A 27,451-nucleotide genomic window follows, 5' to 3' on the forward strand; every position below is an offset into this window, starting at 1 on the left:
TGTGATGAAATATAGTTCTTTGCACAAAAAGAAAAGTGAACTTTTTCCTTAAACAAAGGACACAGTGTTGAAATGCTTTGCCTAAGTGGTGGTTTGAGTCACTGACCAAAACAAACGTGTTTGGAAAATCATTGTTCCAGTATGGAGATTCTACCATCAATATACAGATCTAATTTTTATAGTCACCAAATAACAGTAATTAGTGTAGCTATTCAAAGTATCTGAACAAAGGAATACAGTTGCTGGCAAACATTGAAAGCAACTGCCACAATTTATTGCTTTGAGGGTGGTCGTCATTGGCAACGCATTTGTGAAAAATGTATTTACAGTTTCGGTCGGTGGCATGGCTCAGAACAGAACAGTCCAGTGTCATCTTCCAGGAGGGTGCTGCACACCCTCGGTGGTACCAGGTTCCAAAACCCGTCAAGCAGTCTGAGTTGGGTTTACCTGTCAGTAAGGTGAGCCTCGTTTTAATAGACTCTTCATTCTTAAGTGCTTAGTCTTTGATTTTAAAAATAAGATAATAGAGCTAATTCCCAGTGTTACTACACACTCTAATTCATTATCTGAGATTTTCAGCTATTAAAATGTGTCCTTAAAAAACAAAACAGGTCACAAGACATATCCTGTTTGATCATTTGTTGCATAGGGCGTATCATACATCTTAGTTAAAATCATTCCTATACGTGGGCAAAACATCGGCCACCACCTGCGGTGGCCTACGTGCATCATTGCCGAAACAGTCTAAGATTAAGATAACTCGGTTCTAACCTGTACCCCTCCCGCTGTGGCAGTCCCCGTGCCCCCCCGACCCTCGTTCCCTAGCAAAGCCAGCTCACAGAAAGCCACTGGTGGAGTTCTCACGCCAGGGACTTCAGAGTGAGAACCCGACTTCAAAGTGAGTGAAGGAATTATCAGAATATTTGCAAACAGACATTTCTCTTTGTAAAAAGTGACAGTGAGATGAGCTCGTAAAAAACGTCCTGGGGCGGCGGGCAGGGCGGGTTGGCCGACCTCTTTCTCCACCTGGGGGCCTGGCGGGACTTCGGCGGCTGCACGCAGGGTGGGCACCGGGAGAGAAACCTGTTCGACTCGAAGGTGGGGGAGTGGGGTGGGCGTGAACATGAGCCATGGCCGGATGCGAGGACCCCTGTGCCGCCGTGAACGCCACGCGGCCCTCTGTGCTTCTGACATCACAGGCGTCCCGGGGGTGAGTAGCACCATATGGACAGCGTCTCTGGTCCCGCTGCGTGGGAGGCGATGCTATAACGTGTTGGTGGGCTCCCGCGCCTCCAGGCTGCCGCCGTGGCTGGGCTGCTGGAAGAAAGCGCTGTTGGGGTCACCCCAGTCGCCCCCGGGAGGGGTCTGCTGCTCCAGGGCCTTCTGTGACGCCAGCGGGTTCCTGCTGATCACCAGGTCCAGCTTGTTCCCCGACTCGGCAATCAGAGGCACGACCAGGCAGCAGTCGAAGTCTCGCGTCCGCACGTGGTTGACCTGAACGCCAAGCAGGGCCACCCTCAATTGCCGCCGTCACCATCCTCCCCAACACCCGAGGCGCATTTCGGGAGCGACGAGCTGGGGTCTTGGGTGCTCACCGCCCAACAGCGTGGCCCAACTCACCGCCATTCTTGACTCCTAAGTGGGAGACTCTCGGGCCAGGAGGAAGCCCGTCCTCCCGCCTCAAGCCAAGCAGGCCGCCTCCCCCGTGGGGGCCTCCGAGTGCTGGATATCATCCCCGGGTCCCAGAGGAGGGCAGCGCGGCCTGGAGAGCTCGAGCCCTTTGCCGTAGACCAGCACTCGGGCATCTGGCTGGCTCCAAGTTGGCTCTGAGCCATGAAGCCCAAGGGCTGCTAAGCGTGTGCGGTCCCCGAGCTCACCTGGGCTTGTCGCTCACACCCCACCCCGCAGGAGCTTTCGCTCCACCCCACGCCCTCCTCCACCCCGGCCCTGGCCCTGACACGACTGCCCCACTGGCAGGCGAACCCACGGGTCCGACCAGGAGTGTCTCCAGCCCTCGGCCTCCTCGGCCTCTGGCGTGTCCTCTTTCAAGGGCGCTCCTCCCTGCGTGCCCGCAACATTGTCCGTGTTGACCCCCTGCCCCATGGCCTCGCTTTCTGCCCTCTCCTGGGCTGCACACTCTGCGACCGTTAGACTCGCTCCTCGGCCCTCCGCTCTTCGGCAGCATAAGCCCACCAGCCCACCAAGGTCAGCTAGCTCCAAGCCCGTGTCAACCTGAATCTTCTGCTCTGGCTTGGACGTGACTCCTGACTGTCAGGCCTCCACACAGCCCGGTCAGGGTGTGCCGGGAACATCTGACCCCTTAGAGAGCAGGCGTCTCACCCACCCCCCCGGATCCCATCTCTGAGCTTCCCCTCCTCCCCCATCCCGCCTCCAATCCACCCATGCTGACATCGGACTGCCTTTCCAAGTTGCAAATGGCGTCGTCGTTGTTCCGCTTGGGAAACTAACATGCCTCCGGCATGGAGGCCGAGAGCTTTATCGCGGCATTCAAGGCCCTCGGCAATCTGAATGTCGTCCACTTGCTCAGACTCAGCTTCCAAGAAAGCAGGGTTAGCTCTGAGGTGTGGGTTAGGACACTCGCAGAGGTTAGGAGACTCGTCCACAGTGATTCATTCAGCAAATAGTGGAGCATCTATGGCAAAGCATGGCTCATGCCTATAATCCCAGCAGTTTGGAAGGCTGAGGTGAGAGGACGGCCAGAGCCCACAGGTTCCAAACCAGCCTGGGCAACTTGGTGAGACCTCATCTCTCCAATCAATCAAAAATTACCTGGGTGTAGTGGTGCCTGCCTGTAGTTGCAGCTACTTGGAAGGCTGAGCAGAAGGATCACCTGAGCCCAGCAGGTCAAGGCTGCAGTGGCCGTGAGTGTGCCACTGCCCTCCAGCCTTGGTGACAGAGTATCTGACTCAAAAAAAAAAGAGTGACCACATACTCCAGAACGAGACCAATGGTTCTGTCGCCATGGGAAGCATAACCACCAGCACCGGCTTTAAAACGACCGAATTGCTCAAAGACAACCTGCTTCAGGGGACACAGCTCTGGAAGCCAGCCCGTCAGTGGCTGCTTCCTGCTCTGGAAGGCAGCTGTATGGGACAGACTCTTCCCAGCAGAGATCGCGTCTAACACAGATGACAGCTCCTCCTTTTCCTGCAAAACACCCTCCCTAAAAACTACGAGAAAACGACGTGACCCTGCCCCAGTGGCATGCGCTGTGTAAGAGCCATCCGGCCTTTTGGCTTCAGACACTGTGCGAGGGGTGGAGATGCCGGCGCCGTCCAAGGGGGGCGAGAGAGGACGGCCCTGGCCTCGCTCTCGAGACGTTCACAGTCCGCAGGGTCCGTGCAGGGAAAGGGCGGCTTGAGTGATGGCAGCTCCAAAGCAGCGAGCTTCCGCCCCGTGTGGGCGGGGCAGGAGGCTGCGTGGGCGCTGGGCAAGCGAGACGTGGAGCCCTGTACGCCGGTACTTGCAGCTCAGTGCTGGGGAGCGTTAACAGCACGCTGTTCCCTGCCTCACCCGAGAAAGGCTGCTTCAGTGGGCCTGGGAGTGCCGGAAACTCTCCAGGTGATTCCACTTTTCGGTCAAGGCTGAGGACCACCGACCCCTGGGAGCCCAGAGGCTGAGTGGGTTAGGCAGGACTGGGGAGCGGAAGAGTGGCCCAGAGGAAAAGAGTCTCTTGCAAGGTTCAAGCCGACAGCACTGAGCACCGGGTTACGGGCATTGCTTGTGGGACGGGGCCTACCGGGGTGAGCTGGACCCCTGCCCTCACCGAGTGGCACTCTGGGGACAAGACAGAGTAACGACTAGAATGCATCTGGCCATCCTGTGAGCAGGGGATCATGGGAAGGGCTGGGGGGGCGGGAGGGCCCCTTAGACAGAGCGAGTGACCACACAGATAAGCAGGGACCAGAAGGATGAGGGTGGGTGTGGGCGGCAGGTAGGGACCTTGTGAGCTCGGGCAGCAGGGCCAAGGCCCTAGGTGTGCCAAGAAATGCAAGAGCGGCCAGGCTCGGTGGCTCAGCCTGTCATCCCAGCACTTTGGGAGGCCGAGGCAACTGGATTGCCTGAGCCCACAGGTTCAAGACCCGCCCGGGCAACTTGGTGAGACTGCGTCTCTACAATAAAATAAAAATTAGCCGGGCATGGTAGCATGCACCTGTGGTTCCGGCTACTTCAAAGGCTGAGGCGGAAGGCTCGTCGAAGCCAGCAGGTCAACACTGGGGTGACCGGGAACGTGCCCCTGCACTCCAGTCTGGGCGAAGGAGTGAGACTACAGCTCAAAAAAGATAAAGCAAGAGCCACTGGGAGGACAGGGCAGCACCCGCCAGGACGCCAGGAAGGCCGGGATGTGCCCCTCCCAGAACAAGTCCTGTGGCACTAGGGCGTGCATGGAGAGAGGGCATCGCAGGCCATGCTGAGGAAGCGCCATGGGGAGCTCTAGCCTGGTCTCACCCTGTCGCCCAGGCTGGAGTGCAGTGGCATATCACAGCTCACTGCCGCCTCCAACTCCTGGGCTCAGGCAATCCTCCCACCTCAGCCTCCCAAATAGCTGGACTACAGGCATGCGCCACCATGCCCGGTTAATTTGCTTTTTTTGGGTAGAGATGGGGTCTCACTATGTTGCCCAGGCTGGACTACGTCCTGCTGATGTGATTACTGCCTGATCGTGGGAAGATGGCCCTTGGTTGGGTGGGGTCGGAGAAGTGAGCATTAGATTGGGAAAGACAGGTTTGTGCTCGGTGCCAAAAAGCTTTTAAGAAACCAGAGATGTCTGGGGCTGAAACAGAATCTACGATAGCGGCACATTCTTTTTTTTTTTTTCTGAGTCAGGGTATCAAGCTATCACCCAGGCTAGAGGGCCTTGGCACAATCACAGCTCGCTGCAGCCTCAACCTCCTGGGCTCAGGCAATCCTCCCACTCCAGCCTCCTGAATAACTGGGACTACAGATGTCCACCACCATGCCTGGCTAATTAAAAAAAAATTTTTTTTGTAGAGACAAGGTCTCGCTATGCTGCCCAGACTGGTCTCGACCTCCTGGGCTCAAGCAATCCTCCCTCCTTGGCCTCCCAAAGTGCTGAGATTATGGGCTGGGCTCACACATTTTTTATTCAGTGGGTCACGACTCCTAATTCCATAATCCTTCCACACGGTCTGAGGGGCAAAGAGCAGCGGGCCCCCAGTGCCGGGATGATCTGGAGGAAGCTCCCTATTGAGCGCGAGGAATCGAAATTCCACCGAGGTCTTACCTGCAGGAGCCTGTCGTAGGGCTTCAGGCCGCCGAGGTCCCCTGGGCCGGCGGGGCGGATGTTTTTAACATACACACCTTTCTCCAGCAAGCCATCTGCCACGCTGAACCCAAAGTCCTCCACGTCGGAGTCCTTGTACAGGGTCACCTGCAGGGAGAGGACATGGGGAGGGACACCGCTGGGCTGGCGGCTCTTGAAGTCTCTCGGGCCATCTGCCCGCTCTTGTCAGCAGAGGACAGACCCCCGCCTCTGTGGCTGCCTCCCCACTCAAGAGTCCTCCCATCCCATGCAGACCTGAAAGAGAAGGAGCAGCCCTGGCCCGGCCCCCCTTCCCTCGGACTCCGTCTCCCCCTCTCGCGGCTACCCAGGAGAGAACGTCCCTGACGGCGGGTTTCTGCTGTCTCCCTGGGCTGCCCGGCAGGAGGAGCCGCCAGGGCAGCCTGCAACAGCGGCTAGAGGTGGAGGCAGGAGCCAGCCGCTTCCCCCCACCCCATGCCCGCCCGGCGCTCTCGGCTGAGGGACCCTTCCCTCCAAGCACCTGAAGTCCGTCACTGCGTTTGTCTTGTCACCCCACCCTGCCCGTCCAAAGCCCCCTTTAAAGACCTGAGCCCGTTCCTGCAACAAACACCGTGCCCTGGGGCCTGGCTTGGCTCACTCCTCCCACGCCCGTCCAGGGTTTGGCTCAGCAGCTCACGCCACCCACCCATGTGCTGCGGGCCTCCGTGGGTGACCCGAGGTTGGCGGCGCCCGCCGGCTCAGACAGCCCCCCACACTCATGCCTGCAGCTGCCTCCCTGTGAGTCTGAGGATGAAAGAAGCTGCTTGCACGTTCCTTGGGTGCTTCCCGAGTCCCTTCCATGCTCTGCACCGTCCAGGGTGCTGGAAACAGCTAACAAGGAGGAAGCGCCGCCTTCCGGAGGCCAGCGCAAGGTTTGTGGTGGCCCTGAGCCCTCCCTGTGCCCGGCACGAGCGCGTGACCCCTCTGGTACACTATGCTCATTTCACGCTCTGAGGGGCTGCTGGCTTTATCAAGGTTTGTGGGTGTCTGCCACAAAATAGATGCCCACTTCACGCAATGATTTGGGATCGCCTTTTAGCTGTACTTTTATTTACTTTTAAAAATACTGTTAAAATAATATATATTTTATTTTAAAGGTATGGGGTACAATTCAGGACTGGGTGTACAAGTGGAGATTGCACGGTGAAGTCTGGGCCTCCCTTTGGTCCCCACTTTGCTTGCTGAGATCAGGTACCTTTTCTAATGTTATGTCCCCCCACCCCACCAGCAGTATCCCACTACTGCCAATCCCTTTCTTACAGTATTATGGCTGTACTTTTATTTTATTTAATGTATTTGGTTTTTGAGTTGGGGTCTCACTCTGTCACCCAGGCTGGAGTACTGTGGCATGATCATGGCTCACCGAAGCCTCAACCTCCTTGGGCTCAAGTGATCCTCCTGCCTTGGCCTTCCGAGTAGCTAGGACCACAGGTACCCACTACCACCACACCGGGGTTTTTTATTTTTTGTAGAGATGAGGGGTCACTATATTGTCCGAGTGGGACTCAAATTTTGGGCTCGAGGGATCCTCCCGCCTCGGCCTCCTAAGGCACTGGGATTACAGATGTGAGAACACATAAGAAGTTGTATTCAGCCTGGAGAAATGGCCTGACTTCAGCGAGAGGATCACTTCTGCGGCCTCAGTTACACAAGCGTAGACGTCAGCTTGCTTTCCTAAATAAGGGGCGTGTGTGTACACTCGTGCCTGTGTTCACCCATGCATGTGTCTGTGTGTAGCTTAGTAAGACTGCCCCCCCACCTGGCACGCTCACTAATGGCACTAGGGGGGTGATTCAGATTCAAACTGTGTGACTAAGAGCCCCCCCCCAGGCAAACTCCTCAAGATGGGGGAAGGGCGTGGTGGGTACCCAGGCTCAGGTTTGCATCGGATGCCCCCAGCTCCTTGGGGGGCTTTTTGTCATTCACAGATCTAACCCAGGCCCCTGAAGCAGCCCCGCCATGTAGCAGGGCTCATGTCCTATGGGCTAGACAGGGCTGGTCTCGGCAACACGGGGCCGAGAACCGGCTGTGGCATGCGGACCTCCAGAAGCCTTCACAGGGAGGTAACTGCTGTGAACTACGGGGGCTGGATTCTGGGGTTCACGCCATCCCCCTGCACCCCTGGGAATGAACAAGGCCGCCTGTGGCAGGGTGGCCGGGCAGGATGAAGCTCCAGTGTCCACACCCATGGCTGTGACGGGGGGAGCATCGCCGAAACGCAGCCAGGCCTGCCCCGCCTGTTACGGCTGAGACCCAGATTTCTGTGCAGGGGGAAGGTAGAGGGGAGGAAGGACTTCCCGGGGGCTCCGGGAATCGCTTCACAGGCAATCTCTCCCCACGTGGTCTGGGGAGATTGTACATGCAGGGAACTGGATGTGCAAAGGGGAAGCCCCTTGCCCTGTCCTCAAGCAAGCAGCAGAGGCCGCTCCGCCAAGGCTGTGCTGCCGAGCTCAGGGCATGCGGGTGCTGCCGCCGGGCCTGGTGAATTCTCCCAGCAGGGAGGGATGCAGCCCTTCCACATAAGAGGAGATTTCCGCCCTCTTTCCTAGGAAAGCAAGCGTGGTGATGGAAGGAAGACCATGCTTAGTCAACAGCGTCCAACACATGCAAGGGCAGGGGGGCTCGACAGGGAACCCACGCGTGCACCCCGTGGCTCGACGGCCACTGCAGCTCTCCTGTCATCCGCAAGTCCCTCCTCCTCCTCCTCTGTTTCTCCTTTCCGGGGGGCCTTTTTTATTGAGTCAGAGTCTCACTTCATCGCCCAGGCCGGAAGGCAGTGGCACGCTCCCGGTCACCGCAGCCTCGACCTGCTGGGCTCCGGTGATCCTTCTGCCTCAGCCTTCTAAGTAGCTGAAACTACAGGTATGCGCTACCACGCCCGGCTAGTTTTTGATTTATTGTAGAGGCGAGGTCTCGCCAAGTTGCCTGGGCGGGTCTTGAATCCGCGGGCTCAGGCAATCCTCTCGCCTCGGCCTCCCAAAGTGCTGGGACGACAGGCTGAGCCACCGAGCCCGGCCTCCGCGGGGATCTTAGGGCACGTGCCAGCGCTCCATGCACCCAGTCAGCCTTTCTGGGAACCCATGTCACTTTCTCTCCTGACCTCAACTTCATTGATCCACTGGAAAACTAAACTGATTCCTCGAGACCCACCGACACCCGGTCCGAATTCCCCCAACTGTCTAAAACGGTTTTCTGAAGCTCGTGTCCCCTGGGGTCTCAGCAAGGCCCACACTCCACACCCAAGTGAGCCTCTTAGGTCACCCCCTGCCGAGGGTTGCCCGCCCTCTCCCCCTCGTGTGACGAACTCAGGCGAGGCTGTGCCCTGCAGCCCGGGCCCGTCTCCGGTTTCGCTCACATGTGGACGTGGACTCTGGAGGCTGGCTGGAGTCAGGGCGGCTCTGTGGGCGGGGCGGGACTCCCTCCAGGCTGGGACCTATCGGCAACCACATCCCCTCACTCGGGGTCCGGCTGTCCCCTCAGGGAGGGCCCGGTGGTGATGGCCCAATTGCTCCACGCTAAAATGACTCTGTTTCCTCCTTTGACGGCTATCGTCTGAGTCAATAACTTCATCAGGGGCCGCACAGCGATGGTCTTCTTCTAAGCCCATCAATACCTTCTATCAAGTGATTTTGTGAAGGAGAACCCCTTTCCCAGGAGTGCTGTCTGGATTCTCTGAAACGCGGCTTCTATGAGAAGGGCAGAGGGGGTGTTGCTTCCTTCCTTCCCATCCTGGGCAGGGAATCAGTGCACTGAATGCCCAGCCGTGGCCCAGAGAGCTTCGGCGTGTGGGTCGGGGACTCTTGTTCAGTGTCGTGTCCATGTGGGCCTGCGGGCTTTTCTGTGTTCACGGCGTTTCAAGCAACGGCATCACGATGCCTTTGGGTGCTCAGATGCTCTCCTCTCTGGCCACGGCGAGTCTTTCTTGTTGACTCCTGTGTCCTCTCGATGGACCCATTTGTTCTGACAGCTCCGCTTCTTCCTGGCACGAGATGGCACAGACCCAGCCTGACCGTCTCCTGCCCCATCTAACCAGCCACTCCTCCAAGGAGCCTTGACTGGCGGAGACGTGGCTGGCTTGCACTCCAGACCTTTCATTCTGTCCCCATGCCACTTTCTCAAAGGGAGGGGGAGGAGGGACAGGCAGAAGGGAAAGGAAGGAGGTGGCGGCCTTATGTAGCTGCTAGGGTGAAGACAGACAGCTATCTTGGGCGATGTGCCAGAGTGGTGGAATCTGTTAGGACTGGGACAGATGGCCATCTTTGGCCCCCTGCATTAGTGGGTGAAATCTCTGCCCAGGGCTTCTGGTCCAGCACCACTCAGCACACCTTTTGCCCTTTTCTGTCCTTGTTCCTGGCCATGTCCTCTCCATGGGTCAAGCAGCACGTGGGGCAGAGACCGCGACCACCCTTGCCAGAAAGTGCATCCTCCGTGCCATCTCTGTGCCTGCACCTGGGTATGGGGTGCCATCCCGTGGGCCGGTGCTTGCGGCCAGCTGGGCCAGCAAATGGGTGCCTGCTCCACAGGCCCAGCCCGTTCCCGAGGGCACCCACCTGGGAAGGTCCACGCATGGAAGCTCGCAGGGGTGTCAAGAAGCCCGCGCTGGCTTAGAGCCAAGGCGTGCTTTCTGGCCCAGGTGCTAGGATCCTTGCGTGGGAGCCACGGGTGGGCCTGGAGCGAGAGTGAGACCCTCCTTGCTTTGTCGGTTGTGGTTCCCGGGTTCTGCTCCCGGGCCAGAGCCCAGGAGGGACAGAGGGGCGAGCAACCCCAAGGACTGTGCACACCAGTTCACGGAGACACAGGAACCAACATATGGGAGACGGACACCCGCCCAAGCGGGCTGGCAGAGCGGCTCACATGCTTTAAGGTCAGGTTATCGGCCAGGGGCCTCGGTTTTCTGAGTCTCAGACTTCAGACTCTTCAGGATGAGAGGCTACGAAGTTGCTTAAGCATGAACGTAAGCTGTTTCTCTGGAAAAATTCCCTAAGGTTGGGGACACTGAATTTTAATAGCCAGCTCAATCGTTCTCCTGGAAATGAAATTAATTTAAAATCACTTAAAAGATAAGAGTTCAGAAATCAATTATTCACAGAGAGGAGGGGCCCGGCCGGCAGCTCTCGAAGCAGCACGATAAATCATGCCACACGGCTCTGCTTGCCTTTAATTGCTGTCCAAACATAAGTCCCGGGATTCTGAGTTGAAGCCACTGTTCACCCTAGGATGCGTCCCTCGTCTAGGGATGATCGCTTTTGATCTCAGATAACTCTGTGCCGTAAGACCACTCCCTCCCCTCGTGAAGACATGGAATCTTGAAGAGGTCAGCCTGGCCATCCAGGTGGGATGCTGAGCTCTGGAAGCCAGTCCATGCATGGCTGACTGCGTTGCTGTGTTCTTGCCACCAAGCCATGATTTTTTCCGGGACATGTCATCTCCCAGCTGGCCAGCCTTCTTGACCCATCCCGGCGGCTCACCCACAGAAGATGAATAACTCACCAGGCCCGCCTGCCATCTCTCCCCCGCCTCCTCCATGAGCATCTGCCCGAGTCTGCATCTGGCTCACCGCCCACCCCCAGCTCACCATCTCGTCCTGCCCAGCCTGGGAGAGGCAGGACTTTTCTTGCAGGGTCTCTCTGTGGGCCGACTACAGGATACCTCCAGGGAACATGGACCGCGCAGGCAACGGCAAGGCAGTCCTGTTCTCAAAGAGCCAACAGCAAGGAGTGTGATGCTCCAGGCGAGGACGCAGCTCTGTGAACTCTGTTCTGTTTCCACTGTCACCAGCAGGTGTTGTGACTGCTTCAAACCCACGAAGGGCGAAAGCTTCAAAGGAGGTAGCGTGGGCTCAGCCTTGGCTGTTTCCAAGCAAGTTTCCTATGTGTCCTGGGGCAAAGCGCAGAAACCCGATGCAATCTGTTCTTTTGGTTTTTATTTATGTATTTTGTGAGTCAGGGTCTCTGTCACCCAGACTGGAGTGTGGTGGCATTCTCATGGCTCACTGCAGCTTCCAACTCCATGGGGCTTATGTGATCCTCCTACCTCAGCCTTCTGAGTAGCTGGGACTACAAGTGCACACCACCGTGCCCGGCTAAGTTTTTGTCTTTTTATAGAGACGAGGTCTTGCTGTGTTGCCGAGACTGGTCTGGAACTCCTGGCCTCAAGTTTTACTCCTGCCTTGGCCTCCCGAGTAGCTGGGACTGCAGGTGCATGCCACCACACCTGTCTAATTTTTAGATTCTTTTGTAAAGACAAGATCTCACGATGTTGCCCAGGCTGGCCTTGAGCTCCTAGGCTCAAGCGATCCTCCTGCCTAGGACTCTCAAAGTGCTGGGATTACAGGTGAGAGCCACCGTGCCCAGCCTTATGTTCTCAGTTTTGACCCACATGAAAAGCTTTTGCAGCAAAGCGAACTCACCCCACATGGATTTCAAAGGCAGTTGTGTCCACTATCTTGAGAAAACCATGGCAAGTGACAGCCATTCTAGAAGCTGTTTCCCAGCTCTCATGGCTCTCTGTGGCTCACGCCCTTATCCTACTTGCCTTAAGGACCAAACTGACACCTACTTCTCACAGACATGTCCCTCCCTCACCAGGCTCATGGGCTGACCCCTGGCAGACCCCAGGGTAGCCTGTTCCTTTCAGCTGGACAGTTCAAGGCATGTTGGTTCTGGGGACGCCCCACACTGCCCGAGGGCTACAAGAAGAAACAGAGCCCAGTCGTCCCAGCTGCAACCCTCCGGCCAAGGAGGAAGCCCCCTCAGTGATGCCACTAGAAACTCATGGGCTTCGAGGGAAGTTGGGTCAGCAGGGCTATGGCAGCCCTCCTGGGCATCCCCTTGGCTGGGGGGAAAGGGACAGCAGTTTCCGATGCTGCCTCCCCAGACTCATGGGCAAGCGTGGCACCCATGGCTGGAAATGTGAGGGTCCGGGATGGAGGGTCAGTGGCAGGGGTCCTGCCTCTCAGCACCAGCCAGTCAGGTGCCTGGCCCTCGGAGGGCGGCGTCCCAAGCAGGGAAGCCCCGCTGGGCCTCAGACCTGCGTTTGCACGCAGCTCCTCTGACCATCCCAGGGCACCTCTCTCGCTCCCCCATCCACACAGCAGCACAGAGAAAGAGCCAGATCGTTCTCTAAGCCCTCCCATAAGCAGCGGATGGGCCTGTGACTGTCAGCCCCATTGCCGGCATGGTCCACTGGCCAGGCATGGCTGAACCCGATGAGGGGCTCGCCTGCTGCCTGTCCCCGCATTGGCCCCTGCCTGGGTCTCTGCCTTCCAGCCCCAGGTCAGCTCTAGCTGGCCCTCCTCCAGCTCAGCCCTCTCCAACTCTCTGCAACGACCGACCTCCATTCCACCCAGGGCCATGCGGGCCTCTGTGACTCTGCCTCCTGCAGCTCTGGGTGGGTGGCCTGCCCTCCACCCACCCTACTGGCCTGGAGGACGTCGGGGCCAGGCTCACTGTCATCCGGGAAGGAGGACACGTCGCGACAGACCAAGCTCCCACCACCCAAAGTGCTAACAGTCTCAGTTTTCTTTTCTCATCGCAGGGATGGCTGGTGTCTGACATCACAGAGTCAAGTCCCAGGACACAGCGCTCCACTCCACCTTAAGGAGGGCAAGGGACAGGCCTGGGCTGGACTGTCCTCAAGGTGACCCCGACAGCCCTGCAGACAGCTGTGTGGTGGAACAACGGAGGAGGGGGAGGTGGACAGGGCTGTCCCCCAAGAGCTGGCCATTAGGGAGACTGGCCTTCAGAGAGCCGCGCCCCTCGTGAGTGAGTGTCCTACAGATCACAGAGAACTTTACCGTCGATGAACACACACTCGGTCACAACAGAGGTGCCCAAGGCACCAGTGAGGGATAGATCGTCCTGGGCCAGAGGCAGACTCCAGGGTGGCTCTCGACGTTTCTGGGGAGAGGCGGGGCAGGGGAAGTAAGCACACCAGGACACCTCGGGACACCAACACGCCCGCCCCAGAGTCACCGGCTCCGCTTGACTTAGTGTTCCTGTCACTCTGCGTTCAGACTCCGCCAAGGTGGACGCAGCTTGTGGAAAAGTGATAAGATGCAAATCGAGTCTACCTGGGAAGATGCCAACGGGCCCCTCGGAGAGGACCTCTAGGCTTTCTTTCATTTCCCGGTAATCGTGGAGCAGCTTTGATCTCCTTTGATCAGCAGGAGTCTTGGCCCACAGACCGAGAGGCAGGAGGGTTTGTTGTCCCTCTTCGAGCAAGCCTTACCCTCCGGCTGCCATCCCGTGAGTGAGTTCCTCAAGCAGGCGTTGCTGACACGAGGCGAGCATTTGCACAAGAACTGTTTTTCAGGAAACCCTCCACTCGTGACAACACAACGGTCCTCCAGGCTCAGAGAGACAAATGCTGCGTGGTCTCACTTACGTGCGGAATCTATGCATAAAATAGTCCAGCCCAGAAGATAGCAGAGTGGTAGTTCCCAGAGCCGGGGTCCGAGGTGGGCTGGGCCTGGGCAGATGCTGGTCACCTGGCACACAGTTACAGTTGGACAAGGGGAGTTGGCGCGGCATTCCACGGGACAGCACGGGGACCCCAGCTAGCAAGAATGTACTGTGTATTTCAAAACTGCTAAGAGAGGGTTTAAAAAGTGGTCTCACCAAAAAGAAGTGATCAGTCTTTGGGGTTATAATCTGCTGATTACTCATGCTACATTCTAGAATGTAGAAATACCACTTCACACTCCTTAAGTGTATATAGTTATTATGTGTTCACTTAAAATAAAACTTTTAAAATTGTATCTTTTTACATTTTAAAATGCATTGTATTTTCCTTTTCTTTTTTGAGACAAGATCTTGCTCTGCCGCCCAGGTGCAGTGTAGTGGTGCAATCACAGCTCACTGCATCCTTGACCTCCTGGGCTCAGGGGATCCTCCCGCCTCAGCCTCCCAAGTGGCTGGAACATAGGCACCACCACACCCAGCTAATTTCTTGTGGAGAACGGGGATCTGACTATGTTGCCTAGGCTGGCCTCAAACTCCTGGCCTCAAGGGATCCTTCTGCCTTGGGTTCCCATAGTGCTGGGATTACAGGCATGAGCCACTGTGTCCAGCCCTAAAATGTGCTTACAACGGAATCCCAGATACGGAAAGCTGATGGAAGTGGTGCACTCCAATGACGATCAGGGCTGGAGGCCCTTATTGATTCCAAACGTACAACCTAAACTCCAGTCGTTGGTCCATTCCACGTTCTCCGACAGTGTCCTGACTGTCCCTGGCTCTACAGGGGGCTAACATGCTGGCCAGATGGACAGAGTGACCACCCACTAGACACGCAGCCACTGCTCTTCGTGACGGGCTCTGCACCCTGGGAACAGCCCTGGCACAGCGGGGTGTGTCCTCCGGCTTCTCGCTCCTCGCATGAGGAGAGATGCTGATCTAGTTGACAGTGACAGACAGGGCAAAAGGCCCATTCATGTGGCGTGCTGCCTTTCTCTTCTGGTGACTCCCACAGGGGACAGCTCTCCCCTAGCCATTGGGAGGACGCCTAGGCCTGGCGCAGGGACGCCTCTGGTCTCGAGGGCCCACATGCCATGTTCCCCAACGGTGTCCTGCCTGTCCTTGCCTGTTCAGGGACAGAACACGCTGGCCAGAGGGACAGGGTTCAGGGCAGAAAGAGGCACGTGCAGGGACAGGGCGTGTATTTCATTTTGGGTGTCCTCCGCAGACGGAGTCCTGTCCTGGTGCAGGTAGACCATCGCTGACGAAGCCGGCCTCAAGCCCCGAAGACAACGGTCCTTCCCAGGAGCGAAACAGCCGCATCGCACCCAGAAGAGCCAAGTTCGCACCTCAGAAAACTCACAACGTCAGAAGTGCGCTGTGCGCTTGGCCAGGGGAAGGCCGTGGGGGCAAAAACGGCTGCTTGTGAGTGACTGGAAGGCTCCAGGGGCGTCCGCCAGCCGCCCTCGGTAAAAGTAGGTCCTGGAAGAGTATTGTTTTTTGAAAGCAGGATTTACTGAGAGGACGGAAAAGCACCCACAGTGGGAGGGGACCCGAAGGGGTGACCCGAAGGGTATTCTAAATGCCTCTCTGGGCTGAGCACAGTGGCTGGCACCTAATCTGAACCCCAGCCCTTTGGGAGGCTGAGGCAGGAGCACTGCTTGAGCCCAGGAGTTCGACCAGCCTGGGCAACATAGCGAGACCTTGTCTCTATAAAAAAAAAACCCCAAAGTTAACATGTTGTGTTGACATGGGCCTGTAGTCCCAGCTACTCAGAAGGCTGAGGTGGGAGGGCCGCCTGACCCCAAGGAGGTTGAGGCTGCAGTGAGCTGTGATCATGCCACCGCACACCAGCCTGGGCAACAAAGTGAGACCCCCAACACACACACACACAGAAAATGCCTTTCTGAAGAGAGATCAATAAAAATAGCTGCAGACAATGAAGAAGTACTTTCACTGAGAAGTATAAAGCACAGGGCACAGGACATGGAAATACGAGTTTCTTTTTTTTTTTCCACCTCCCTGGACTAGGCTTATTCCCTGAGGATACACTTCCATAGCATCTGCCCTTAACCATCATAATACTTTACTCTTGAAATTTCTGGCTGGGCACGGTGGTTCAAATCTGTCATCCCAGCACTTTGGGAGGCTGAGGTGAGAGGATGGCTTGAGTCCAGGGTTTCGAGACCAGTCTGGGCAACTTGGTGAGACCTCGTCTCTACAATACATCAAAAAATTAGCCAAGTGTGGTGGTGCACGCCTGTAGTTCCAGCTACTTGGAAGGCAGAGGTGGAAGGATTGCCTCAGCCCAGCAGGTCGAGGCTGCAGTGGCTGTGAGCGTGCCGCTGCACTCCAGCCTGGGCGACAACCGTGAGGCTCCAACTCAAACAAACAAACAAAAAAGAAATTTCTAACTCTTAGATTGTCAGCTTCATACAAGGGCAAGGAACTATGTGTATCTTATCTGCAGTTCAAATCTAGACGCTTGCTCGGTGTTTGAGTCACAGTAGGTATTCAAGGAAATACGAGTTTCTTAAAAGTCCAAGTGCTGGGAATGCAGAAAACTTTCCAACCTACACAGACCTTTTGGGCTTAAGGTGTGCAAAGACAGGGACCTGGAATTCATCTGAGAAGCAGATTCCGTGGACACCCCAGGACACGCACGCCTCAAGGGCAGAAGGGCCGTCAAGGAGCTGTCGCTAGGGTCGCAGCTCCTTGTCTGCGAGGGGAGAGAGCCCACGAGCAGCTGTGGCCCGCGTGGAACTGGCTGGAAAGATGCAACAGGAAGTCGGGCCCAGGACCACGCTGCCCCCGTGGCTGCCTTGGACTCACAGCAGCCGTCAGCTCACCCATTCAGCAAGGCGGTGGGTCATTCTCCATCCTCATCAGTAGACGAGCCCCCTGCATGCAGGCTGTGGTGGGTTCCTGGCGGCACTCCTGAAAGGGCTGCCGGGGTGAGTCCGAAGTGGCTTAGGAACCTGCATCCTGTGGACAATCGGGGCCACACCCCCACGCCTGTGTAAGGCTGGAGTCCTCAAACTTCGGGTGGAGGACGGTTAGCGTGTCTTGAATTCAGCTTAACGAGAAATAGGAAAAAGAAGTTGCATCTGCTATGTGGGACATTTTTGGCTCCGTTCCTCTACACGAGCGGGGTGTGTGTGTGTCCTGAGTTGGGAGGTACGGTATACTTCAGGCGGTGTGTCCCAGCAGAGAAAGCTGGAGCAGCCGTGGCCTTGGGGGACAGGAGGTCACTTTCATGTGACGGGCTCTCTGCCCTCCACCCCAAGTTTCAATTCTCTCCGGCTCTAATCTCCTCCCGCATCTACACAGCCAGAAAACGAGGCAAGGCTGTTTCTTTGGCCTCAAGGATCGGGGCAACGGCGAACCTCTGGCTTCAGGATGAAGGGCAACGAGGAGGGAGGAGGGCAACGAGGAGGGAGGAGGGCAACGAGGAGGGAGGCCTGCTGGACCCTGGCAGAGCCTTGGACACGGCGGTTCATAGGACATGCCGGACCATCCAGACTCGACCTGAGTTCAGGACCTTGGTCTGGAGGAAGGATTGGGTGGGACACAGGAGGAGGGCGACTGGGGGAGGCTGAGACCCCAGGCACGGGAAGAGATACGCCAGCATGTCTTGTTTCTGTGTGAAGATGACGCCCATGACCACCCACCGGAGACGGGGTGGCTTCAGCTTTTTCCTTCCCAGCCCTGGGAAGGGCCCTAGCCCGTCTGGAGAGATGTCTGGCTCCAACTGCAGGGAAAGGAGTGAGGCTTTGCGGGTGTTGGCCTGGACACGCACAGGGCCACGCCATGTGCTCATGGACATAGTCTTCGCCAAGAACAAGCCCACCGCCACGCTGGCAACAGGAGCGTGTCAGGATAGTGGGGGTGATCTCGCCAGCCTTTTTTCTCCAGTCTTGGTGGCCCCTGGGTCCTTGGGAAGGAACCAGCCCATTCTAAGTGTCAGGCTGGACATTCTGGCTCGGGCTTTCTCGGACTTGAGGAAGGGGCATTTTCCGAATTCCCGAGCCCCACTTCAGGCTGCCCCAAGCGAGTGCCTTGTCCTGTTGGACACAGAGGTGAGGGCAGACTGGGAGCACCCCAGGGGGAAGATGGCTCCATTCCGCCAGTGAGTCACTGGGCTTTCTCGTGGTGACGGGCAGTCTGCCAGGGTTCAAAAGATACCAGGGCATGCTCAGAGGTGTATGGTTTTCCAGTGATGGCCTCTCCTCTCCAGCACTTCGGAGCCGGAGGCTGTGCCCAGCAGCGAGCACTCAGGATGGCCTTGCCGGCCCCCTGCACTCCTCACACAAGAACAGACACCCAAGGCATGTGCAGAAACACCCCAAGAAGCACCCCCTTGGCCAGGGCACACTGGCCCATCCCTGTCTGTGATCCTAGGGTCTTCTGGTTCACACACTGCCACACAAATGCCCCGCCCACCTGTCCGCAGCCACTTGTCACACCAGTGAGTGGACGGCACTGTTCTTTTCAATAAGATCTGCCAGTTTTTTTATTTTTTATTTTTAGCAGAATAACTTGTTCTAAAGCTCAGCTAGAATCACCTGCACATCCAAGTCATCATCCTCGCCTTTGCTAAATGCTTTTCTGCAGGGGGAGAGGAAGCGGGTCTCTTGTATTCCTGGGCTATCCAGTCATCTTCCTTTCAGAAGATTGCTGCACTCCAGAGGAAAAGCGACTCTGTTTTATACATGCCATGTCTCAGTCCTGTGTCTGTGAGGGCTGCAGATATCAAGCAGACACAGCACCTGGCACGTCGGATGCGCTAGTCCCGGTGTCCCTGGGGTGAAGGAAGGGGGCTAGCAGGTCTGGGCAGGAGACCCATAGGAAGAGTGAGAGGCAGTGTCCACAGAGACCACCCCTTTCCTGGCACAAAGACTCCACACTGAGCCCACGGCTTCTGCAGCGAAACCACCAGGGCCTCCTTGCAGCCTGCGGGTGCGTGTCCGTGGGTGCATCAGGACATGTGACTTGCCGGCCACACACATGGTGCAGGGTGACTGGATAGACAGGCTGGCCGGTGCCTGGGGTTGAACCTGGGCCCTCATCCTGACAGTTAGCAATATCTTGGCCGTTCTGTGAGTATACGATATCTCCCGGCACCCAGGGCTCCAGGTCCCCGTCCTGGGCACGTCGGAATGTCTGTGTCCCCTCCTCATGCCACACACGTGGCCACCCAGGGCCCACGCCCCTCTCTGTGCTAAGGGTGCCCCTGCTTCTCTGCAAGGTCAAACCTGCTTCCGGGAAGCCCTTGCTGTCTCTTCTCTGGTGGGTCAGTATCCACCCTCTGGACCCTGAGGCTGCCAGGATTTCCTCTGCCCTTGTGCTTGTCCCCCAATCTTCCCGATGCTTCCCCGACAGTCCCCCTTGCCCCACCATGCACAATGTAGTCTTTGAGTGACTCAACGCACGGGGTGTGTATCCAGCGGACGGACGAATGGGTATTGGAAGGATAGACCCAGGGTTGGAACAGAGAGTTCAGAACCCAGCCCCCCAGCACCCTCTTATCACTGTCTCCTCTGTCAGCTGCAGAAATAAGCAGCTAGATTTTACAAGGCAGCAAGGGACATCGAGGTCTTCAGAGGACAGGTGAGCAGCCGGCCTGTCACCTCCTCTGAGTCTGACACAAATCTGCTCTTCTGGGGGAGAGGAGTCATCCCTCGTCACTAGTTTACCAACTGTAGAGAAGGTCTTGGTGCTCAAGGGAGTTGGGGCAGGATGGTCACTATCCTACACACCCTTCTGGGTTAACCAAGGCCTAAGCACGAGCTCTCAGAAAGAAAGCAGAGACACCCCCTCGTCACAGCTCTCTGGCCCAGGGCTCCACAAACTCTAGCACCGACACACACCTTGTCCACCACCCCGGAATGCAGCTGTATGTGCAGACCGAGCTTTCTTCCAGGAAGAAGGATGAGATCACTCTCCCGGTCAGGGTGGGCACAGCCAGACCCACCGTCCCTGCCCACGACACACGATGTATGTCTCCCGGAGAACTCTGCATCTCCTGGGCATCCCGGCCACTGACTGCAAGTCTGCAATGGAGGGACTGTGTGCCCAGTGGCCCGAAGTCCCTTGTCAGAGATGCTATGAGCCCGTGGCACTTAGAAAAGCTAGCTCCTTCCAGTGAGATTGGAGTAATAGGCAAATTCATCAAATCTCCACGTGCCACTGTAGCCTCACAATTTTGTAAGAAGATTTTGGCTGTTAACTCCTTTTTGTTTTTTGAGTCAGGGTCTCACCCTGTCACCCAGGCTGGAGTGCAGGGGCACGAACACAGCTCACTGCAGCCTCGACCTCCTGGGCTCAGGCGATCCTTCTGCCTCAGCCTTCCAAATAGCTAGGACTACAGGCCTGTGCCACCATGCCTGGCTAACTTTTTGATTCTTTATAGAGATGGGGTTTTGTGATGTTGCCCAGGCTGATCTCGAACTCCCGGGCTCAAGCGACCCTCTTGCCTTGGCCTCCCACAGTGCTGGGACTACAGGCGTGAGCCACCTCGCTCAGCCGAGATATACTTCTCGTAAACATATCTTTTGAAAACCAATTCCCTGCTTTCCAGGATAAGTCCCCAGGGACCACGTTTTGAGGACACAATCTCTGAGCCCCTGCCCTGGAATGTCTCTGCTGGGCTGGGCCCACAGGAGGGTGTCTTGCTGTCTGTCACCAGGGCGCTATACCCAAGGCTCCCGGGGGACCGGGGCCAGGAAGAGCGCTCACTGACCTTGTGCAGCTCCACGGGTGTCGGGGACATGATCTCCATCATCTCCTGCTTCACCTTCCTCAGGGGGACGGACTTCCTGCCCACGTCGGAGGGCAGGGTGTTGCTCCGGGTGGCCTGGCTGTAGTGCGGCCGTGAGCTGCCCCGCTCCTGGAAGCTGGCCTGGCGCCCCAGCTGTGTGCGAGGTGTGGGGGCCTCATGGTTCAAGCTTATCGTGCTCCCGGACATGATGGTGGCCTGCGGCATCAACAATTTCCAGAAACAATTAAGCCGCGGGCTAGGGAGGGGCTCGGCCGCCCAGCGTCACGCACACTCCTCCTTCCGCCCCAACGCAGCCTCTTCAGGGCACAGCAGGAGGCTGGAGGCTGCATGGACTCGCAGAACTGCCAACGTCTGGCAAACGCTCTGCAACTGGCATTTCCAGTGCGCACCTCAGATCCGATTTAAGTACTTAAGCCGCTGAGTTTATTTACTCAAATACCACCCCTGGCAGTGTGGAGGCAGATTGAAAAGCTCTGACATTTGCTTACCGCAAACCACATTTTAAGCATTCACTTTCCACTGGGTGGGATCCATGGGGCCACCTTTCCCACAGCTTACAGATACCAACTAGAAATTTCTAGAAGGGGCTCAGGCTGCCTCAACCTCTAGCGGGCACTCATGGTTGGCTGGCATGGGAACACTGGCACAAAGGCAAGGGGTTCTCCCAAGTGCTCTGTCCAGCACCGCCCATTGTCTTTCCTTGGGCCAAAGTGAGTGGGGTTTTCACCTGTCACCTCCCTAAGCTCTATGAATCACAGCTGTCACCTGGTGCTCAGTGGCGCATGCTATGGACAAGAGCTTTGAACGGTGGGAAACACTGGCACATGTGTGCACCTGACACGTGGACAAAGAAAAAAAACAAGTAAACCTATCCATAGCCTGACTAGGTTGTCTATATCTCACTGATCATTGTGGAAAAAAAAAGTGTAACTGTAGAAAGACTTGCCAGCCTCAAACACTACCCTGTGCTAAGTCCCATGTATACTATGTGGAGACCATCTCATATGTCACTCCACATGGTAGATACTAAAATTGCTATACCTCTCAGGTATATTAGGGCTGCCTGGACAAGTGGAGCCACTGCCAGGGAGCCTGGGGCAGGTGTTTAGACACTCTGACCTCAGAACCCTAAGAGGTTGGGGCTGGAGTCCTGACACTCTGATCTCAGAACCCTCGAAGGCTAGGGCTGGAGGCCCGACACTCTGACTCCAGAACCCTCAGAGGCTGGGGCTGGAGTCCAGACACTCTGACCTCGGAATCCTAAGAGGCTGGGGTTGGAATCCTGACACTCTAATCTCGGAACTCTCAGAGGCTAGGGCTGGAAGTCCAGATACTCTGACCTTGGAACCCTTGGAGGCTGGGGCTAAAGCCTTGATACTCTGACCTTGAACCCTCGGAGGCTGGGGCTGGAGTCCGGACACTCTGACCTTGAACCCTCGAAGGCTGGGGCTGGAGTCTGACACTCTGACCCCAGAACCCCTGGAGACTGGGGCTGGAGCCCTGGCATTCTGGCCCCAGAGCCTGTGTTCTTGAGAATTAGCCCCAGAGCCTGTGCTAATTCTCAGTCAAGTATGAGGTGGAACCTCCCCCAAACCCTAAAAGATCCCTAACATTTAAGCAAGGGTGAGTTAGCCATGCCGTGGCTTATTTCCGATCAATACTGTTTCCATGTGTACTAAAGCTTGTCCATGTCATAAAATAAAGGTGTCCTAGGCCACCTTTATTTTATGACACTCATATGGGTCATTTCTATCTGTCATCGGCTGAAACTGATCTCCTTGCTGTGGTGACCACCCATTTATTATCTTCAGCTACTTAGACTAGTTGTTTGCTTTGTTAATATCCATTTTGTTAATATTCATCTTTCACAGGAACAGCAGGAAATGTGGGAAGCCAAACACTGAATCATGACATCTGGGAGGCGACAGTTTTGCTCTGATGAGACTTAGCTACCATAGAAGAAATTACAAATTGATTTAGAAAAGACTTTAGGAAGAAATGAGATCTTGCCAATAATCCCTTAGTTCCAGTTTTCAAAACATGGCTTGATAGCTTTGCTTAAAATGAACTTCAAGTAGTATCTAAGAAAGAATATGAAAACTGAAACACAAATGTAAAAACTAAAATAAGAAGCTAAAAAATAATTATTTTAAATTACCTAGGATTTGGTTTGGCTTCAAGAACATTATTGCTTGTTTTCATTTGCCACAATTCATAATTATTCTTTCTAATTCATAATTATTTTTTCTAAGGCAACTTAAAGTTTTCTGTCTGATAGTTAAACATTCTTCCTATGTTATATTAAACAAACAAAAAACAGCTAAAGCAGTGTTCATTAATCAAGAGATGGCAAAAATAATGTTTAATGTTTTTGTTTACTGAATACTGTATGGAAAACTCGCTAAGTGCCAGTATGCATCAGATCACTGTAATTCCCCACATTTTTTTTTTTTTGAGTTGGAGTCTCACTCCATCTCCTAGGCTGGAGTGCAGTGGCACGCTTACAGTCACCCTAGCATCAGGCGATCCTCCTGCCTCCTCCTGCCTCAGCCTTCCAAGTAGCCGGAACTACAGGCGTGCGCTACCATGCCCGACTAATTTTGTGATTGATTGTAGAGATGAGGTCTCGCCATGTTGCCTAGGCCGGTCTCAAACCTGCAGGCTCAGGCAATCCTCTTGCCTCGGCCTCCCAAAGTGTTGGGATTACAGGCTTGAGCCACTGCGCCAGGCCAGTCCCCACATTTTATAGAAGAAATATCTGGTAAGGAAAGTTATAAATTTACCTGCAGACTTGTCAAATATTTCTCTTTTGTTAAAGCGATATATTTTTTTCTGTACTATAGTCGAACCTAAAGTATTGCTAGCGGCAAGGAAGATGATTAGTACATTAATTTTCATTTTCATTTCAATTGTAATCATTTTTCATCCTTGCTAATCTTCTACATGTGTTAGTGCTGTAGAGTGCTTTAACTTGAATGCTGAAAGTAAATTTAACATGCAGGAATCCAGTTCCACCAATATTTTGGGCTTCATACAATTTCCAATCCAGGGAACGGAGTTCACTTAAACGAACGGTGACTATTCTTTGTGGTAAAAGTGTAGCTATGACTCTGATCTCTGAGTTTTCCAGCCCTTCCTCCTGGTTGAGGGTTTTAATCTCGCTTTGGCCTGTACATTCAACTCATGTCTTTTCGCATGTGTCCTGTCGAGGGCCATACCTGCCTACGTTGTGCTCTGGGAAACCTACAGGCTATGGTGACGTCGCCTCTGTGCTGACCCGGGTGGTTTGCACGAGACAACTCGATTTCTGGGTCGAAACGCAGCCTCTTGGAATTGCTTTTCACACCCTGCTCTTTTTACCTAATGTAAAAGAAGCTGCGAGAAGAACAGCTTTTTCTCCAGAAGAGAAGCATCGAAATGCAAAATGGAAAAGGCATTTGAGCCAACACTTGCTTGTGAAAGCAGGGGTGAGTTCAGGAGTGAGGACTGCGCTTGTTGTCCGTTTTCCGTTTTCCGTTTTAGGGCGCCCTCACTCTTCCTTCGGCACACAGGAGGTGATAAAAGCTTAAACAAGCCGCTGAGGCTTAAGCACTCTGCCCTTTTGGAAAGTTGCAGGAAAGGAAATCGATGGCTAACGCCTTAATTCATTTAAATTTGATGGGATCGTCCATGCCCAGCTCCGTAACTGTGCTCTGAAGAGGAAATCCATGCCAGGTAAGACTAGGATGTTTACACATTCAAACTCACATTGTCCTTTATGAGTCTCTGCAGAGTCACAAACATTAGAATCACACACGATATCCACACATGCAGTCAAAAGCAAAACAATGTCAAGATGAGTCACGGCTTCAGACTCGCGAGCGTTCTACCCCGTTATGCCATTCACATTCCTTACGGTGACTTGGGGACCTCGGGTGACATCAACGTGAAAACGAGGCCTTTGCCACTTTATTTTGTACAGCTTGGAGAATTTAAAGGAACATAAAAGGAAACCATTCAGGACTTCCCGGGCTGAAGCACGAATGCCATCGGCGAATTCATGGCTTTGATTAAAGAACTCGCCGGGAGTTTGGCTCTTACACGCCATTTCGCTCCTCCTTGGAGTCACACTTTTCATGTGACACCAGGATTTGCCATGAACGCTTTGGTGGCATGTCTCACCCACCAGCCCTGCTCTCCGGCGGCCTCGCCGTGGACTGTTAGCGGCCAAGGACATCAAATCGCATTTCCTCTTATGTTCCTCTGCACGATCAAATCAACCTCTGTACCAGGTACAAATGGAAACATGCCAACGAAATCCTTCCCAAGCAACGGAGAGAGCAGGGTGCGCTGCTGCCGGGCGACTCAGCCCGCCGTGTAGCGATTTGCCGGGGGACAGGGACGGTCAGGGTTAGCGCGGGGCAGCGGCAGAAGCCACAAGTCAGTAAGCCGGGGGCGGGGCGGAGGGGGCCTCTCAGCTGCGGTGGAGAAAACCAGAGGCCGTCGGGGAGGCAGGGGCGGGGAGGCCAGCTTCACAAGCACGAGAAAAACAGAAAGGGTAGCTACCAGGAGAGTCATGTTTCTCAAAGACACACGCCTGTCAGCTTTCTCCTGTGGAAAGGGGTTAAAGCTTTTAAATGAGCTGGAGTGACCGATGCAGACGGAAATGGACAGAAAACGAAGGGACAAACGGCAACAGCCAGCGCGGGCCGAGGCTACCTCCAGCTCCCTCAGGATCCCCGACTGTCCGCAGGTCTCCAGGTCCTCCAGGGCCTGCGACCAGAAGTTCTCCTCGTGCTCGGCCTCCACGCCGTCCGGGGCGCCCGCGAAGCTGTGGACGGAAGCAGCCTGGGTGAGGGGCCACCGGCGCCGTCTTCCGTTTCCCCTGCACCCAGAGCCTCGGCCCTTCCTCCCACACCAGGCGGAGAGGGAGGCCAGCTGGAACCTGGCCTTCTCCGGCCGCGGCCTCCACGGACGGCCGCTCACCAGAAGGGTGCTTGAGGACGGGGTCCCCCACCTTGGGCACCAGGGACTGGCTTCGTGGGAGACGGTTTTTCCACGGCGGGGTGGGGGCGGTCTTGAGATAATTCAAACGTTCACACTTACTGTGTGCCTTATTTCTGTCATTGTTACATTGCGTCATACAAGGAGAGAGAGCGCCTCACCGCCTCAGCCCCACCTCGGACCATCGGCCATGAGGTTCCCACACGGAGCCACCACCTAGAGCCCTCGCAAACACAAGTTCACAGCAGGGTTTGCATTCCCAGGAGAATTGAACGCAGCCCTGATCTGACAGCAGGCAGAGCTCAGGTGGTCGTGCAAACCTGGGGAGTGGCTGTAAACACAGAGGAAGCTTCACTTCTCTGCCCACCACTCACCTCCTGCTGTGTGACCCAGTTCCTAACAGGCCATGGACCGATACCGGTCTGTGGCCGGGGGTTGGGGACCCCTGCTCTGGGAGAAACCAAGTGTGGAAAAGGAGGACAGGCTGGGCAGTAGTCTCCCCAACAGGAGACCACTCCTGTCTGCTGCTGAACAAGTAGCCCTCACGGGCCCTGCTGGAGTGAGATGGAACATGGACACATCTCAGCTGCTCTATCTACAGGGAGAGGCCAAGATTTTCTCTAAGAGAGAAATATGTGCTTTCCTCACTTACTACAAAGATCATTATAATTAAATCTTTCCTCACTTACTACAAAGATCATTATAATTAAATCAAATGGGCAGGGGGGGCGGCGGATGGCTCATGCCTGTAATCTACCAGCACTTTGGGAGGCTGAGATAGGAGGATTGTTTGAAGCTAGGAGTTTGAGGCCAGCCTGGACAACACAGCAAGACCCCATCTCTACAAAAAATACAAAAATCAGTCAGGTGCTGTGACTCCTGTAGTCCCAGTGACTCAGGAGGCTGAGGCTGGAGGACTGCTTGAGCCCAGGAGGTCGAGGCTACAGTGAGGTATGATTGCGCCACTGCATTCCAGCCTGGGTGACAGAGTGAGACCTTGTCTCTAAAAAAATAAACAAATAAATACATGCTACCACTTTTTTTTTTGAGTTGGAGTCTTGCTCCGTCACCCAGGCTGGAGTGCAGTGGCACACTCATGGCCACCCCAGTGCCGACCTGCTGGGTTCCGGTGATCCTTCTGCCTCAGTCTTCCAAGTAGCCGGAAGTACAGGCATGCGCTACCGCGCCTGGCTAATTTTTGATTTATTGTAGAGATGAAGTCTCACCAAGTTGCCTGAGCTGGTCTCAAACCCACGGGCTCATGCAATCCACTCGCCTCGGCCTCCCAAAGTGCTGGGATGACAGGCTGAGCCACCAAGCCCGGCCTAATGCTATCACTTTTAATACGTTTTCTTAAAATATTTTGTTAAGGAATACAATTGTAAACCATACTTCTTTGCTGAGCATAGGTGATCCTTGGTTTGTCTTTTAAAAACAATGTAACAATGTGAAACCAACTTCGCAAAGGAAGGAGGAGCGGCCGGTTGCCACGGTGAGGCCCTGATTCATAGAAGCAGCTTTTTCTGGCGCTGCTCACGTCTCACCAGCAGAAGCCTTGCCTGGCTCTGGTGTGTGGTGGTGACCAGGCTGCCGCTGGCCAGGCACGCCTTTTTTAGTTCTTATTTTTTAGTGGCGGTCTGGCTCTGTCACCTAGGTTGGGGTGTGGTGGCATGACCACAACTCACTGTAGCCTCTAACTCCTGGGATCAGGCGATCCTCCTACCTCAGACTCCTGAGTAGCTGGGCCTACAGGCACACGCCACCACGCCCAGCTAATGTTTTTGATTTTTGTGTAAAGATGAGGTCTCACTATGTTGCCCAGGCTGGTCTGGAACTCCTGGGCTCAAACGATCCTCCCGCCGCAGCCTCCCAAAGTGCTGGGATATGTGAGCCACCACAGCCAGCCCA

General features: G+C 55.3%; 1 protein-coding gene across 1 annotated transcript in view; it reads right to left on the bottom strand.

The window, feature by feature from the left end:
* Positions 1-1,263: 1,263 nt before the first annotated feature.
* The window catches only part of GRIP1 (glutamate receptor interacting protein 1), a 388,420-nt gene continuing 362,232 nt past the window's right edge, over positions 1,264-27,451 (bottom strand). The window contains exons 20-24 of the mRNA XM_008055267.2: positions 25,259-25,370; positions 25,106-25,150; positions 20,522-20,755; positions 5,267-5,413; positions 1,264-1,494 (exon numbers count right to left, since the gene is read on the bottom strand). Of these exons, the coding sequence (XP_008053458.1) occupies positions 1,264-1,494; positions 5,267-5,413; positions 20,522-20,755; positions 25,106-25,150; positions 25,259-25,370 (769 nt within the window). The remainder of the gene's footprint in view (positions 1,495-5,266; positions 5,414-20,521; positions 20,756-25,105; positions 25,151-25,258; positions 25,371-27,451) is intronic.

This window comes from Carlito syrichta, unplaced genomic scaffold (assembly GCF_000164805.1).
Source record: "Carlito syrichta isolate Samal-C Ts95f unplaced genomic scaffold, Tarsius_syrichta-2.0.1 Scaffold301804, whole genome shotgun sequence".
Classification (NCBI taxonomy): domain Eukaryota; kingdom Metazoa; phylum Chordata; class Mammalia; order Primates; family Tarsiidae; genus Carlito; species Carlito syrichta.